Source organism: Geotrypetes seraphini, chromosome 9 (assembly GCF_902459505.1).
Source record: "Geotrypetes seraphini chromosome 9, aGeoSer1.1, whole genome shotgun sequence".
NCBI classification, from domain to species: Eukaryota; Metazoa; Chordata; class Amphibia; order Gymnophiona; family Dermophiidae; genus Geotrypetes; species Geotrypetes seraphini.
Window position 1 is genome coordinate 88967247 of NC_047092.1, and position 16580 is coordinate 88983826.

The following is a 16580-nucleotide window of genomic DNA, read 5'->3' on the forward strand; positions in this document are numbered from 1 at the left end:
AGTTTGTAGGTAAGAATGTGGTTACTTACAAAGCTGGTGGTTATGATTCAGGGCTGGTGGAAGTCTTTTACTACTTCTAAAAAGGTCAAAAGTTATTTAAAAATGTCACTTATATCTTCACTCTGGTGCTTTATGTGAAGCTAAGCTGAGTAGAGGGGGTGTTCCCGCTAAGCTGCGCTGGCGCACAAAATATTACCTCGCAGCGCACAAGTTTCTCGTCACAGCGCACACAGTGTAGAGCACAGTTCTTCAACCGCCGGTCCGCAAACAAAATCTTGCCGGTCCGCGAAGGATTCGGTCCCCGCCGCAACGAAAGGCCGGCGTCAGCTGACTTGCAACTTCCTGTTGCAGTCGCTGTGCCGGGACTCCTGCCTTCGCCGGGACTCCTGCCTTCCACCGCGTTTGCCTCCTGCCTTGTCTCCGCACCTCCAGACCAGCAGCGGCAGCTGTGTATGCTTTTAACTTCGGCACAGAGCTGCCCCTAATCAATAGTTTAGCGCGGTTTCATAAGGCAGCCTCGGGGCCTTTGCTAGGCCGGCCCACATCGCATCATCGAAGCGGGCCGGCTATCAAAGGCCCCGAGGCTGCCTCATGAAACCGCGCTAAACTATTGATTAGGGGCAGCTCTGTGCCGAAGTTAAAAGCATACAGAGCTGCCGCTGCTGGTCTGAACTCTTGGGCCGCTGAAGGAGGGCAAAAAGCAGCTGTCCTGGAGGTTTCCCTTCCTCTCGCCTTTACAGGTTCCTTTTTTCCACCTTTTTTTTTTCCTTCAAACGGCAACGGGCCCCAGCATCGACATCAATCAAGTAAGTTCCACTGTCAATCAAGCGGTTCTGCTCGGCCAAAGCTTCCCCTGTGACATGAGCCACCCTCAGGGGAAAGAAAGTGACCCACAAAGGTGAGGGGAAGGGGGGCAGATGATGGAAGTTGGGGGGGGGGGAGAGAGAGAGAGAGAGAGAAGGGGCAGATGATGGAATGGAGGAGATGAGAGAGAGAGAGAAGGGGACAGATGATGGAAGTGAGAAGAAGGGAGAGAGAGCAGAAGGCAGATGGATGTCAGTTGAGAAGGGAGAGCAGATGCTGAATGGAAGTGGGGAAAGAACACATACTGGATGGAAGGAGGAGATAAATAAAGGGGGAAGAAAATAGTAAGATAATGGAGGGGTGAGGGAAAGGGGTGACAAGCTGTGTGTAGACACAGTGAAAAGAGGGAAACGGGACTAAATAGTAAGAAAGAATTTAATTTAGATGGAGGCAGAAAATAGAGAAGGAAGACCAGAGAAGAAAAGGGAAGAGAGAGCAGAGAATGATCAGATCTGAGTGGAGGAAATGAGAAGAGAGATATGCTAAAAACCACAGGGGGGAGGGAAGGATAGAGATGCCAGACCATGAGGGGAACAGAAGGAAGATGATGGATGCTAGACCAAATTGGGGGGTGGGGGGGGGGCAGGAGGAGAGATGGCAGGGAAAGACAGACAGTGAATGGAAGGGGCAGATGCTGGACTGAAGAGACAGAGAAGGTTATCATGCTGCTGTACCGGGCCATGGTACGCCCTCACCTGGAGTACTGCGTCCAGCACTGGTACTTTAAGAAGGACACGGTACTACTCGAAAGGATCCAGAGAAGAGCAACTAAAATGGTTAAGGGGCTGGAGGAGTTGCCGTACAGCGAAAGATTAGAGAAACTGGGCCTCTTCTCCCTTGAGCAGAGGAGATTGAGAGGGGACATGATAGAAACATTCAAGGTACTGAAGGGAATAGACTTAGTAGCTAAGGCAGGGAGAACGAGAGGGCACTCTCTAAAGTTGAAAGGGGATAGATTCCATACAAACGTAAGGAAGTTCTGTGGTAGAAAGCAACATATTTATTTGGCTCATAACTTGCTGGCGCCCGATATTTTTAGCTCACAGTGAAAAAAGTTTGCTCACAACACCCGCCCGCTTAGAGGGAACACTGGCCCCCACCCTAGGAAATCGAAAGGATGGAGAGGATTCAGAAACCTTTCTATTTTAAACGAGACTCTGCAACCATTATAACCGATCTACAGGAGGTGGTGGAGGATTTGGATTCCAGAGATAAAAAGTGGAGTGCTAGGTGTATGCCTTAATATTGTATCACTTTTATTGTATTTTATTGCTTTCATATGATATAATTTTCAAACTAACTCTTCCTCCATTGACAGAATTTTCAAGCTAATCTTTTTGCTATCAAACGTACCTTTGGCTACAGTCCAATACAGTGATATTAGACAGGATTTGCCCAACCATTCTTTGCAGTGGATTTGTGCACTTGTGTAAAAATGCACTTGAAATATATATTTAGGAATTAATCAGAGATGCTGTCATGATCTTATTTATAAGAAGGCCAAGTGTTGTGCTTTGTTTTCTCGCTCAGGTGTCCTTGGTTGTCCACGGACATGTCTTCATGCTATTTTAAACATCCTTGAGAAAGGAACTGAAGGAAGGATGGGCCCTGCAGCTGTACGTGATGCTCCTCATCTGGCAGAGTTGTGTTATCAGGTAACAGAAAATGATTTAGCAAAGTTAATTTTAATTTAATTTGACATTTGGAATGCTTTGCTCATGTGGGTTTAAGGCGGTTAACAAAATTATCATTACTACTATTACTACTACTACTTTTTATCATTTCTGTAGCGCTGAAAGGTGTACCCAGCACTAGGGGTACAATCTTTCACTCAAACAGTAGTTAATAAAATGCAGTGGTACCTTGGTTTACGAGCATAATTCGTTCCAGAAGCATGCTCGTAAGTCAAAGTACTCGTATATCAAAGCACATGTCCCCATAAGCCACAATGTAAACTGAAACAATTTGTTCCACAACCAAGGTTTACTATGGTGGCCCAGGGGTGGGTACCTGCCTGTGGGTGCTGCAGCCCTTGTAGCCTGGTGGCTTCCTTTCCCCGGGGTCCCCGTGCGGCTCTCCTCCCTCTTCGGCCGATGCCTCTGCCGTTCACCAGCGCCTCCCAGCTTCTGATTCAAGCCGGCCGCCATCCTTCTGACGCATGTGCAGGACCTCTGAACTCCCCCATCAAGCCGGCACTGCTCCAACAACACGCGCATCACGTACAAGCATGCAGGACATCCTGCTTGCTTGTACGTGGTGCGCATGTTGTTGAAGCGGTGCCGACTTGAAGGGGGAGTGCAGAGGTCCTGTTCATGCGTCTGAAGGATGGCCGGCTTGAATCAGAAGCCGGGAGGCGCTGGTGAACGGCAGAGGTGACTAAAGTAGGGAAAATCCTGTTATAAATCCTGTGGTTTAGGGTAGCACTGATAGAACCTGCATTTTTGTTTAAAATACTGTGTTTTAGGTGGTATAGAGCCTATATTTCTGTCTTACTAGTATTCAGCCATTGTTTTCTGCTGATTAGGTGGAGAAGGGAGGGGCTCTGGTTTACTTCTAAGGTTAATTGCATTATCTTTGGGACATTGCTGTGAACAAGGCTGCCCTGTGAACTTCTAAAAGCTAAGTTACTCAGCATTTCATATTCTGCTCGTTTCACTGGTTTTCAGCATTATATCTGCTTAATTTCTCTTCTCCCTGTTTCTTACTAAAAAAAATATAAAAAAACACAAAAAAATAAACCCTTCTCTTTCCTCTGTTAAATCTTATTTCCTCTTTCCCTTTCCCTTCATAGGAATAAGGGTAAGACTTATAATCCCACCAACCCCAGGGACCACTATTCATATATAGAGACCCATATAATCAGGACTTCACAACCAATCAAGATGACCTTTATTCTATGCAATCACTGTGGTGCTTTAATTCCAAGACATACTATTTGGAGGCTTAAGGCTTGCCCCATCTGTCTTCAACTTGCCAGTATTAAGGATGAGCTCTGCAAACTTAAACAGGAATTGAATACAATTAAAGCAGCTTTCATCACTCCACAAAATCATACCAACTTACCACCTCTACCTCAAAGAATAAAACAGCCCAGGAATAAATGGGTCACAGTAGGCTCAGGAAGACTGCGACATGTAACACAGAAACATCCACCTTCACTAATATTACCTCTACAGAATTCCTTCGCTCCACTAGTGCACTGCGATACTCAGGAAAACAGAAGGGAGGTGGGACTGGAACCAATGAAGGTAACTCAAGAGAACAAGCGCACCCTAAGTACAAATAAAAAAGCCAAAAACAGAAAACTATTACTGTTGGGGGATTCCATCATCAGAGGCATTAACTTTGGAACACAGGGCGAGGAGACCAAAATAGTGAAATGTCTTCCAGGATCCTCAGCTACCAGGAGTTCCAGGCAAATACTGACTATAATTAAGGAAGAAACTAAGGATTTTAACACTGATGTTATCCATCTGGGAACAAATGACCTGGCCAACAACTCCACACTTGCAGCACAGAAAGCTTTTCGGGAGCTTGGTGAGGGCGTGAAACCTTTTGTAAATACTTTAGCTTTTTCTGAAATACTGCCTGCATATGGAAAGGGAGAGCAAAGAGTGAAAAAAACAGAGGACTTTAATAGATGGCTCAGAGCCTGGTGTCATCAAGAAGGCTTCAGGTACATAGGAGGATGGGGAAATACATGGAAGGACAAGAAGCTATATTGCACTGATGGGCTACATATTACTACAGCAGGAAAAAGAAACCTTGCAGAGAAATTTAGACAATATTTTTCTAGGCATTTAAACTAGAAGGTGGGGGTGGTGTATGTACGAAGGACAATTATAGAGACCACCCCCGGCAAAAGAAAAGATGTGATAGTAGTAAAGGCTACAACATAAGCAATATCAGCAACTCATTTCTTAGTATTGCAACGGAAAGTGAAACGACACAAAAATCCATACGAAAAAGGAGATTATCGCTGAAAAATAGCTGGAAAGCGATGACCACAAATGCTCGCAGTCTAAGCAACAAAGTTCATGATCTGCAAGCCCTGATATTAGAGGCAGATCTAGATATTGTTGCTGTCACAGAGACATGGTTCAGTAAATCACATGGATGGGATGCAAACATACCGGGATATAATCTTTTTAGGAAGGACAGAGATGGTCATAAAGGTGGAGGAGTAGCTCTCTATGTAAAGATCAATATACAAGCGACCAAAATGCAAGGGACCTGGGGAGAGGAAGAAGCGATATGGATTGCTCTGAAAAGAGAAGATGGAACTTCTATCTACGTGGGTGTAGTCTACAGACCTCCGACTGAATCGCAGCAAATTGATAAGGATCTGATAGTGGATATCCAAAAGTTTGGAAGGAAAGAGGAGGTTCTGCTGTTGGGAGATTTCAACCTGCCGGATGCGGACTGGAATGTTCCGTCTGCGGAATCGGAAAGAAGTATGGAGATTGTGGATGCCTTTCAAGAGGCCCTGCTCAGACAAATGGTGACGGAACCCACAAGGAAAAAAGCAATATTGGATCTGGTCCTCACAAATGGAGAGAGTATCTCTAATGTTCGAGTGGGTGCTCACCTTGGAAGTAGCGATCATCAAACGGTTTGGTTTGATATAACGGCTAAAGTGGAGAGCGGCCGCACGATACTTAAAGTCCTAGATTTCAAACGTACGGACTTTAATGCAATGGGAAAGTACCTGAAGAAAGAGCTGTTAGGATGGGAGGACATAAGAGAAGTGGAAAGACTGGTCTAAGCTGAAAGGAGCAATAAAAATGGCTACGGACCTTTATGTGAAGAAAATCAATAAAAACAAGAGAAAAAGGAAGCCGATATGGTTCTCCAACCTAGTGGCTGAGAAAATAAAGGCAAAAGAGTTGGCGTTCATGAAATATAAAAAAACCCAAGAAGAGGAGAGCAGAAAGGCTTACAGGGTGAAACTGAAAGAAGCCAAGAGAGAGATACGTTTGGCGAAGGCACAGGCGGAAGAACAAATGGCTAAAAATGTAAAAAAGGGAGATAAAAATTTTTTCAGATATATTAGTGAAAGGAGGAAGATAAAAAATGGAATTGCTAGGCTAAAAGATGCTGGGAACAAATATGTGGAGAGTGATGAGGAGAAAGCAAATGTTCTAAACAAATACTTCTGTTCTGTGTTCACAGAAGAAAATCCTGGAGAAGGACCGATATTGTCTGGCAAAGTTACACGAGAAAATGGAGTAGATTCTGCGCCGTTCACGGAGGAGGGTGTTTATGAGCAACTTGAAAAACTGAAGGTGGACAAAGCGATGGGACCAGACGGGATCCATCCCAGGATACTAAGGGAGCTCAGAGAGGTTCTGGCGAGTCCTATTAAAGACTTGTTCAACAAATCTCTGGAGACGGGAGTGATTCCTGGGGATTGGAGGAGAGCGGATGTGGTCCCTATTCATAAAAGTGGTCACAGGGATGAAGCAGGAAACTACAGGCCGGTGAGCCTCACTTCAGTTGTTGGAAAAATAATGGAAGTTTTGCTGAAAGAAAGGATAGGGTACTTCCTTGAATCTAATGGGTTACAGGATCCGAGGCAACATGGCTTTACAAAAGGTAAATCGTGCCAAACGAACCTGATTGAATTTTTTGATTGGGTGACCAGAGAACTGGATCGAGGACATATGCTAGATGTAACTTACTTGGATTTCAGCAAAGCCTTTGATACAGTTCCTCATAGGAGGCTGTTGAACAAACTTGAAGGGCTGAAGTTAGGACCCAAAGTGGTGAACTGGGTCAGAAACTGGCTGTCGGACAGACGCCAGAGGGTGGTGGTTAATGGAAGTCGATCGAAGGAAGGAAAGGTGACTAGTGGAGTCCTTCAGGGTTCAGTACTGGGGCCAATCCTGTTCAATATGTATGTGAGTGACATTGCTGAAGGTTTAGAAGGAAAAGTGTGCCTTTTTGCAGATGATACCAAGATTTGTAACAGAGTAGACACCGAAGAGGGAGTGGAAAATATGAAAAAGGATCTGCAAAAGTTAGAGGAATGGTCTAATGCCTGGCAACTAAAATTCAATGCAAAGAAATGCAGAGTAATGCATTTGGGGATTAATAATAGGAAGGAACCGTATATGTTGGGAGGAGAGAAGCTGATATGCACAGACGGGGAGAGGGACCTTGGGGTGATAGTGTCCGAAGATCTAAAGGCGAAAAAACAGTATGACAAGGCAGTGGCTGCTGCCAGAAGGATGCTGGGCTGTATAAAGAGAGGCGTAGTCAGTAGAAGGAAGAAGGTGTTGATGCCCCTGTACAGGTCATTGGTGAGGCCCCACTTGGAGTATTGTGTTCAGTTTTGGAGACCGTATCTGGCGAAAGACATAAGAAGACATGAGGCGGTCCAGAGGAGGGCGACGAAAATGATAGGAGCCTTGCGCCAGAAGACGTATGAGGAAAGACTGGAAGCCCTGAATATGTATATCCTAGAGGAAAGGAGAGACAGGGGAGATATGATTCAGACGTTCAAATACTTGAAGGGTATTAACGTAGAACAAAATCTTTTCCAGAGAAAGGAAAATGGTAAAACCAGAGGACATAATTTGAGGTTGAGGGGTGGTAGATTTGGGGGCAATGTTAGGAAATTCTACTTTACGGAGAGGGTAGTGGATGCCTGGAATGCGCTCCCGAGAGAAGTGGTGGAGAGTAAAACTGTGACTGAGTTCAAAGAAGCGTGGGATGAACACACAAGATTTAGAATCAGAAAATAATATTAAATATTGAACTAGGCCAGTTACTGGGCAGACTTGCACGGTCTGTGTCTGTGTATGGCCGTTTGGTGGAGGATGGGCAGGGGAGGGCTTCAATGGCTGGGAGGGTGTAGATGGGCTGGAGTAAGTCTTAACAGAGATTTTGGCAGTTGGAACCCAAGCACAGTACCGGGTAAAGCTTTGGATTCTTGCCCAGAAATAGCTAAGAAGAAAAATTACAAAAAAATAAAATTAAAAAAAAAATTAAATTGAATCAGTTTGGGCAGACTGGATGGACCATTCGGGTCTTTATTTGCCGTCATCTACTATGTTACTATGTAGAGGTATCAGCCGAAGAGGGAGGAGAGCCTCACGGGGATCCTGGGGAAAAGAAGCCACCACGCTACAAGGGCTGCAGCACCCACAGGCAGGTACCCACCCCTGGGCCACCATAGTGAGAGCTCGTGTAGCGAATCAACACTCGTTTTGTGAGACAAAAGTTTGCTGAGTGGTTTGCTCGTCTTGCAAAACACTCGCAAACCGGGTTACTCGCAAACCAAGGTTCCACTGTAATAGAAAACTATTATCTGGCTTTGTAAACTTTATTTCATAGAGTTAAATCCAGGAAATAGAATAAAAAATTGGTGAATAAGCATGTATAATTCTCTCACATGTGGATGGCATCATCAATGGTTCATGGGACAGACACTGCCAAGTGCACTGTCACTTTAAATCTTTGGGCAGTTCCTGCATTGTGTGCGTGCAGGTGCCTTCCTGCCCGACATTGGCATGCTTGACTCACAGTTCTAAGTTTTCCATGACACTTAGAAACTGTCTTTTCAGTTTATTATCAACACGTCAAACTTTGAACTTTTTTATGTGCCTTCCTGATATTATTTTATTCTTGTTTTCTTCATAACTTTTATTTAATGTTTTCCATCCGCTGGGTGTTTTCCCCCTGAATTTATGTCTACTTGTGGGGGGGGGGATCTTCTCCGGTGCAGCCCCATTCAGCAGCAGTTTTGCTCCCCCTACTCCTCTCTCGTCCAAGCGCCCGAGGTCTCTTGTGATGAGGATTTTTGTCCAGAGGAGCAAGATATTATTGATGAGGACTTGGACCTTTGGGGAGATTTCCAGGATCCTCTTGGGGAGCCACATTCCGCCAGCGAGAGGTTCGAGCAAAGATGTGTCTGTGGTGCACATTTTTCAGCAGGAAGAGCTTCATGAGCTAATTCTTCAGGTCTCTTCGGCTTTGCACTTTGAGGACACCATATCGGAGCCCCCGTGTACGGGTTGGACCCCTTGCCCAAGGGGATCTGCTCTGCTTCCCACTCTTTTCCTTTGCATCAGGATATTTGGGATATTTTGCTTGCACAGTGGCAGTTGCAGGGAGCTCCTTTTTGTTTTTCATGTACTGTGGCCCACCTGTATCACATTCCTAAAGGGGATAGGGACACTCTGAAGTCGCCTGTGGTGGACACGGTGGTCTCGGCCATCTCTAAGAGGCATACCGTGCCTGTTGAGGGCGGTGCGGCCTTGAAGGACAATGAGGAGCGTAAGTTAGAGTCCCTCCTTAAACAGAGTTTTGATGTGACAACTCTGGTGGTCCAGATAGCGATGTGTGGTTTAGGTGTGTTTTTGCTTCACAGGAAATCTGAGGATTAGGAATTGCAAATGCGCGAAGTGGCAATGATTGAATTGTGTGCCTCTTATCTTTCTGATGCCATGTATGACCTCTTGCAAGCTTCTGCCAAATCATTGGCTTTTGGAGTGGCAGCACGCTGTACCTTGTGGCTTCACGCTTGGTCGGTGGATACGGCGTCCAAAGCTAAGTTGACAAAGTTTCCCTTTAAAGGGTCTTTCTTGTTTGTTGAGGACTTGGACAAGTTGGTTCAGTCTCTCACTGATTCTAAAATACCTTGTTTGCTGGAGGATAGGTCTAGGCCGCTGGCTCAAGGTGGTACTGCTCGTGGGCTTGATTTCCGCCGATTCCGCCCTGGTTGAGGGGCTGCCTCTTTTCAGTCTCCTGGGCTCTCTAGAGACAGGTTCTTCCAGCGCATGCAGTCATTTTGTAGAGCCTGCCGGGGTGCATGCAGAGTCCCCACGGGTCTCCTGTTATCCGTCCTGCCCAATGACTCCTTGCCGGCGCCCGCCTTGGTTACGGTGGGCGCCCGGCTGCAAGATTTTTATCCAAAGTGGGCAGAGATCATGTCCGATCAGTGGGTTCTGGAGGTGATTCAGGACAGCTATGCTCTGGAGTTTGTCTATTCCTTGCCAGATCATTTTCTCGCTTCCCCCTCGCAGGTGACGTGGAAGCAGCAGATCTTTTGCCAGACCCTTCAAAGATTGTTGGATCTCCAAGTGGTGGTTCCAGTTTCTCCGCAGGAGTGGGGTACAGGTTGGTACTCAATTTACTTTGTGGTGCCAAAGAAAGAAGGCCCATCCTAGATTTGATGGGGATCAACAGGGCTCTTCACGTGCCTTCCTTCCGCATAGAAACTCAGCAGTCTGTGATTCTGGTGGTTCAGCTGGAGGAGTTTCTGACCTCTCTAGATCTGATGGAGGCCTACTAGCACATTCCTATTCGGGCCTCCCATCATCGCTTCCTGCGCTTTGCGATCTTGGGACAACACTATCAGTTCTGTGCACTTCCCTTTGGTCTGGCCACGGCTCTGCAGACGTTCACCAAGGTGATGGTGGTTGTTGGGCAGCGTTGCGAAAACAGGGCATTCTAGTTCATCCCTACCTGGACGACTGGGTGATTTGAGCAAAGTTGTTCCAAGAGAGCACCCGGGTCACGGCTTGGGTAATGGAGTTTCTGCAGTCGCTGAGATGAGTAGTCAATCTTTCTAAGAGCCAGTTGTCTTCATCTTTGCGCCTGGAGTATGTAGGAGTGCTGTTCGACACCTCTTTGGGGATGGTCTTCCTTCCGGAGACCCGGGTAAGCAGATTGCACTCTCAGATTCGCCTTGTTATAGCGTCCTGGTGTCCTCAGGTGCAGGATTTCCTCAAAGTCTTGGGGTCGATGGCGGCTTCCCTTGATGTAGTGAGGTGGTCATGGGCCACATGCATCTCCTCAGTATGCTGCTCTTCGGAGGTGGTCGCCTCAGAGGCACAGTCTGGATCATCCTGTTCCACTTCTGGGCTTATCTCGGTGCAGTCTTCGTTGGTGGCTCCAGACCTCCCATTTTGTACAAGGGTCAAGTTTGGACCAGCTGCAGTGGATGGTGTTGCTCACGGTTGCCAGTCTTCTCGTTTGGGGAGCTCAGTGTCTAAGTCACTCACCTCAGGGCACCTGGTCCATGGAGGAGGCTTCTTGGTTGATCAATATCTTGGAAACCAGAGCCATCTATCTGGCGCTGTTGGTGTTCCAGTCCTTTCTGATGGGCAAGTCAGTCAGGGTTCTTTCGGCCAATGCCAAGGCGGTGGCCTATGTCAATTATCAGGGGGCACAGGAGGCGGCTCTGCTCATGGTCTGGGCGGAGTCTCATCTTCAAGAAAAATCAGCCTCCCACATAGCCGGAGTGGAGAATGTTCGAGCAGTCTTCCTAAGTCATCATGTGCTAGATCTCGGAGAGTGGTGTCTGAGCCCCATGGCTTTTCAGTTGATAGTGCAGTCTTTGGGTCAGCCCTTCATGGACCTAATGGCCACAAGTGTCAATACCAAAACACCCCGCTTCTTCAGTTGTTTTAGAGACGGTCAGGTCGAGGGCCTAGATGCTCTGGTTCAACCATGTCCAAGGAGGGGCTGTTGTATGTGTTCCTTCCATGGTCATTAATGGGCAGAGTTCTTCTCCGCATAGTTCGACATCCGGACCTTGTGGTTCTAGTAGCTCCGGATTGGCCCAGGCGGCCATGGTACGCAGATCTGGTGAGGCATCTGGTGGCGGATCTTCTTCCTCTGCCTCTCATGGACAACCTTTTGACTCAGGGTCCCATTCTAATGTTCGATCTGGGTCCCTTCTCAAGGCTTGGTCCTTGAAAGGGAACGCCTAGGTAAGAAGGGGTATTCAGATAAAGTGATCTCAACTCTCTTGGGATCTCGGAGGCCTTCCACCTCATGGGCTTATGTGAGGGTTTTGCCTCTATTTGAGGAGTGGTGTGCTGCGTGTGGAGTGGTCTCTCTTCACGCTTCCTTGCCTACCATCTTAAAGTTCTTGCAGGATGGCCTTGGCAGGGGACTGGCTTGGTCTTCTCTCTGGGTTTATCTTGCGGCCTTGTCAACCTTTCATGGGTTGTTGAAAGGTCAGCATTTGATTGTCATTCCTGATGTAATTCGCTTCATGTGGGCAGTCAAATTGCTCAAGCTTCTGTTCCATCTTGGGATCTCAATCTGGTGCTGTCTGTTTTAGTGTGCCCACCTTTTGAACCATTGGACGACTGCTCGTTGAAGGATTTTACTCTTAAAGTGGTCTTCTTGGTGGCCATTACTTCAGCTAGGTGTGTTTCTGAGCTGAAGGCTTTCTCTTGTAGGGCTTCATTCTTAGACTTTTCTTGAGGCCTGTTCCTTCTTTTCTGCCAAAGGTAATTTCTCCTATTCATTTCAATCATGCTGTGGTTCTCCCAGTGTTGGGTAGCTGGGAGGGCTCTTCCGAGCAGAGATAGTTGCGTTAAGTTGGATGTCAGTCAGGTCCTTCACTCTTATGTGCAGAGGACCTAGGAGATCATGATATCAGATCATCTCTTTATCCTTCTTACGGGTCCTCGTAAGGTGGATGTCGCTTCTAAGGCTACTATTGCACGCTGGATTAAGGAGACTATTGCTTCCGCTTATCTTCTGAAGAAAAAGTCTGTTCCAGAATTTCTCAAGGCTCATTCCACTCAGTGTCAGGCTGCTTCTTGGGCTGAGTCTTCTCTGGTGCCTCCAGTGGATATTTGCAAGGCTGCAGTTTGGTCTTCTCTGCTTTCCTTTGTCAGACACTACCGTGTGCATGTTAAAGCGCGTCGGGACGCAGTTTTCAGTGAACGTTTTCTGGTGTTGGCCCTTCGGGGGTCCCACCCTTAATGGGTACTGTTTTGGTATGTCACATTCGTAAGGACTATACCAGTCTACCAGGCACTACAATAGGAGAAATTAGGTTCTTACCTGCTAATTTTCTTTCTGTTAGCCTGTAGACTGGTATAGTCCCCTACCCTCTCTGTCTTTGATCGGTGATTATGGGTTTTTTTTTTTTGTTTGCGTGCAGATTTTGGTTTTTCTACAGGTTGTAGTATTTTTCTAGGGCCAGGGAGAATTAAAAACAGTGGCTATGGGTCAGCTGGCTTAGCTGGTGAGCTGTGGGGATATTTTATATACCAATATTAAGTTCTATATATGTTCCAAAAGTTTTTTACAGATGTTTGTTGTTTTTTCACTCCTGTTCGGAGTCTTTCTTAAGTTCTGCTTGGCTGTTCAGCAGACTGGATTGCAAGAGGGAAAGCTATCCTGATATACAAGTTTGTTCTCAGTCTCCACCTGCTGGTAGGAGTGAGGTATATAACCTATTCGTAAGGACTATTCCAGTCTACAGGCTATCAGAAAGAAAATTAGCAGGTAAGAACCTAATTTCTCCTTTACTGGCTTTGTAAGGCTCATGAATCAAGTTCTGCCTATTAAAATGGATTCAGAAGAACCACCATGAATGTATTGAACTTCTTGATTACGAATTACCGCCAAATGACTTTATCAAAGTACCTTTACATAGAGTCTTGAAAGATATCTATTTTAAGAATTGGAGAACTGCTCTGTTAGTTCAGGTGGCTCCTAAAAAAAAATTGACACAATGTATAGAATACAAGTGTACAGGTAGTACTTGTCTGTACAGACAAACAAATTGCCATGTTCTATCTGAACAAACAAGTGGGGAACAGGACCTTATTCCCTTTGTGTGGAAGCAATTAAAATTTAAACTAGGACAACTGCTCGTGGAATACTTTTCAGAGAGGTTTATTTAGCAGGAAAGCAGAATATTCTCAAAGACAAATTGAGCAGACTTCTGCAGCCTTATGAATGGTTTCTCAGGATATCCCCCTTATATCCAATCTTCTCTTGATGGGAAACACCGGACATAGATCTCATTGTGTCTTCTCACAAGATAAACTTCCACAACAACTTTTTTCAGATTCTATTCCCCCATCCACATTGCATCAGATGCATTTCTGATTCATCGAGAAACAATTTTGTGTAGGTTTTCTCTCCAATTCCTCTTGCCAGGATTGAGGCACCATGATTCTAATAGCACCTCTCTGACTGTGCCAAATTTGATTTCCGCTAGTGCTGCCATATTGAGAGAATTTTTTTTTTCAATTCAATTTGCCTCATTGAATCAATTTTTTTATTCAATTTGCTTTTCCTGCCCAATTGGGTTTGTTTGTTTTTTTTCCAAACACCCTGGCGTGTTATTTTGTAGCCTGCCCCCCCCCCCCTATTTGCCCTCTCCAATCCCATGCCAGTGCTGTGGTGTAAACAAAATAAAAAAGACTTTTTTTCTTTCTTTTCTTTCAGGTCCTTGCTTATGCTCAGTCTTAACACCAGCTCTCCCGCTCACTTCTTTCTACATGTTTGTTGCATCTCTCCCTTCTCCACCCCAACAATTTTTCTTCTCTCCCCTCATGTGCAGCATCTTTCCATCCCTCCCACTCATCCTTCTTTGCAGCACCTCACTGACCCTCCCACGATGAGACCTGACATACCTCCGGATCTCCCAAAGCAGAAGCTTGGCAGTGGCAGTGACGTGGTAGAGTGAAGACCCCAGCAGGGCAGGCTGCGAGCAGCCTGTTCAGAGCGCTGCTTCTGCTGACCGGTCACCGCTGCTGCTGTTGCTTTAGGAAGCATTGAGGTATATTAGGTCTCATTGGGTGGGGGATGTTAGTCACTGAATCGGCAAGACCAATTTTTTCAGACAATGAATCAATTCATTGAAGTGAATCGGTGAATTGGGCAGCACTAGGTTCCACTGTTCCTACAGCTCTATTCCAAGAAACTGGAAATTCCAGTCTTTTCCAACCCTACTAACTCAGAATAAAGGATCTCTCCTTCATCTGAACCTCCACTCATTAGCACCAACAACATGGTTTCTTTGTCTAAACAAGTAAACTCTTACTGCCTTTTGGCTGCATTATCTGTTTTCATAGAAACTTTTTTTTTTTTTAAATTGGTTTTATTGCAAAAGCAAGAACAAGATTTCAAAAGTGTTCAAAATACAATTTTCTGCATCAAACACCAACAGAGAACTTTAAAATTCACCTCAAAGACAATGGACTGGATTCCCTAACCTATCCGATCATGCCCGATCCGCGGCAGGCTGACGAACGGAGGAACATCCCCCCACCAACCACACGGATCGCTAGTGAGCGATCCTGAAGCATGCACAGACCACCATCTTTGTCTGTAGATGGTCTGCGCATGCTTACAGAGCTGCAAGCTGCTTTTTCTTTTTTAAAGTTTTTTTAATACTTTGTAATCCCGTGGTTTTAACCCACGAGGGAAGGGCAGGAGAGTTGGGGGTGGCGAATTGGGGTGGCAAGATGAGATTCGGGGCACAGGGTGATGAGAGTCAGGGCAGAGAGCAGGCCATGAACGACTGGTCCCCACCAGTTGCTTCATTTTTGATCAGCCAGCCCAGTCGGTGTTCCTGATAAAGTTTAGTGAATTGTGTCCTTCCTACTTAGCATGCCGTTTCACCTCATTTGCATGTGCGGATCGGTATTGGATTGGCCACAAGGTTAGTGAATCAGTTCGGGGTTGCAAAAGGGTCTCAAACCGATCGATACACGATTGGTAAGCTTAGTGAATCTAGCCCATAATGTATTATAACAATCCCCTTCCTCTCCCATCCTAAAACAAAAAGAACAAAAATCCTCCCTCCCCCACTATCCCCTGTCTATGTGAAATACCAATCAAACAAAACATTAATGACATGAAGCATACCATCATTCAAAAGAACGCCAAGACCATAGTGCAGTAAGCTTATCTAGCATGTGCCAGTCAAGCAATTTACAGAGTACTAACTCTCATTCTTGTACAATAAACTCTGGAATCTTCACCAGCGGGTTTATGTATCCTCTCTAGCTCTGAGCTTCAGATACTCCATACCGAGCCTTTAGCCCCTCCCTAGGTATATACATCCTGTCATGTGCCTTAGAATTCCAGTCTGTTCCTGCAGCTCTGACTGCTGGTTTGCTTTTTTCTGCTCGTGCATAATTTAACATTTTTAGTTCTTTTAATTTGTCTTTTAGTGTGACTTTTGCTCTTGTGCTGTGGATTCACCCTTCGGGGACATCCTTCGGTGAGAGATTGCAGACTTTTGTATTTATATCGTCTGCTTTGTGGGGGGGATACTGTTAGCAGACCTGAAGTAAACCCCTCAGACAGACAGCCTGCAGGTCAGATTGGGTCTCCGGGATCAGGAGCCACCTCACCCTAGGTTCGTTCACTAAAGGGTAGAACGCAGGCTGCACGGTTCCATGGAGATATGCTGGGATCGGAACTGGACAGTGGGTCTTCCCTAATTTTCCAGTGAGGTCCTGAGAGACTCAGTCTGAGGTGACTGGGAAGGTGAGGTGGTCAGAAGATCTGAAATCCAGTTTTTTATCAGTTCCTGAGGTATGATCTCTCTGCTTGCTCTGTATTAGCTAGCTGCCATTGATTTCTATTGCAGCACATGTCTCTATGTGTGTTTGTGTACTCACGAGTGTGGGGAGTCTGGGAAAGGAGTTTTTGTGTGGTTTTCCTGCATGCCCTAGCCCCTCCCCCACCTTTAAAATAATAACAAAATTGCCATTTTTCCGGGTTCCCTGTGATCTTCCAGGGCCGTTTTAGGGCAAAATCGGCAACCGTGGTGACGATCTTGGATTTTCTTTAAAACTTTTAAAATATATATTTTTGCCCTTAGAAGCTTCGTTTTTGCTCCAAACTTCACAGATGGCCACCTCAGGACAAGATGGCATGGATTCATGCCTCAGTTACGGTGGATGGATGGCGGAATCACGGCTGCAATTCACATGTGCCAC

The 16580-nt window shown here is 45.9% G+C and overlaps 1 protein-coding gene across 5 annotated transcripts in view; it reads left to right on the forward strand.

The window, feature by feature from the left end:
• NUP205 (nucleoporin 205) overlaps positions 1–16580 on the forward strand; it is a 1504202-nt gene that overhangs the window by 788958 nt on the left and 698664 nt on the right. For all 5 annotated transcript variants that reach the window (XR_004540594.1, XM_033957880.1, XM_033957883.1 and 2 more), the window contains exon 22: positions 2395–2519. Coding sequence is in view for 4 of the 5 variants with exons in the window: in XM_033957880.1 (XP_033813771.1) it covers positions 2395–2519 (125 nt within the window). In the remaining variant the exon portion in view is untranslated. The remainder of the gene's footprint in view (positions 1–2394; positions 2520–16580) is intronic.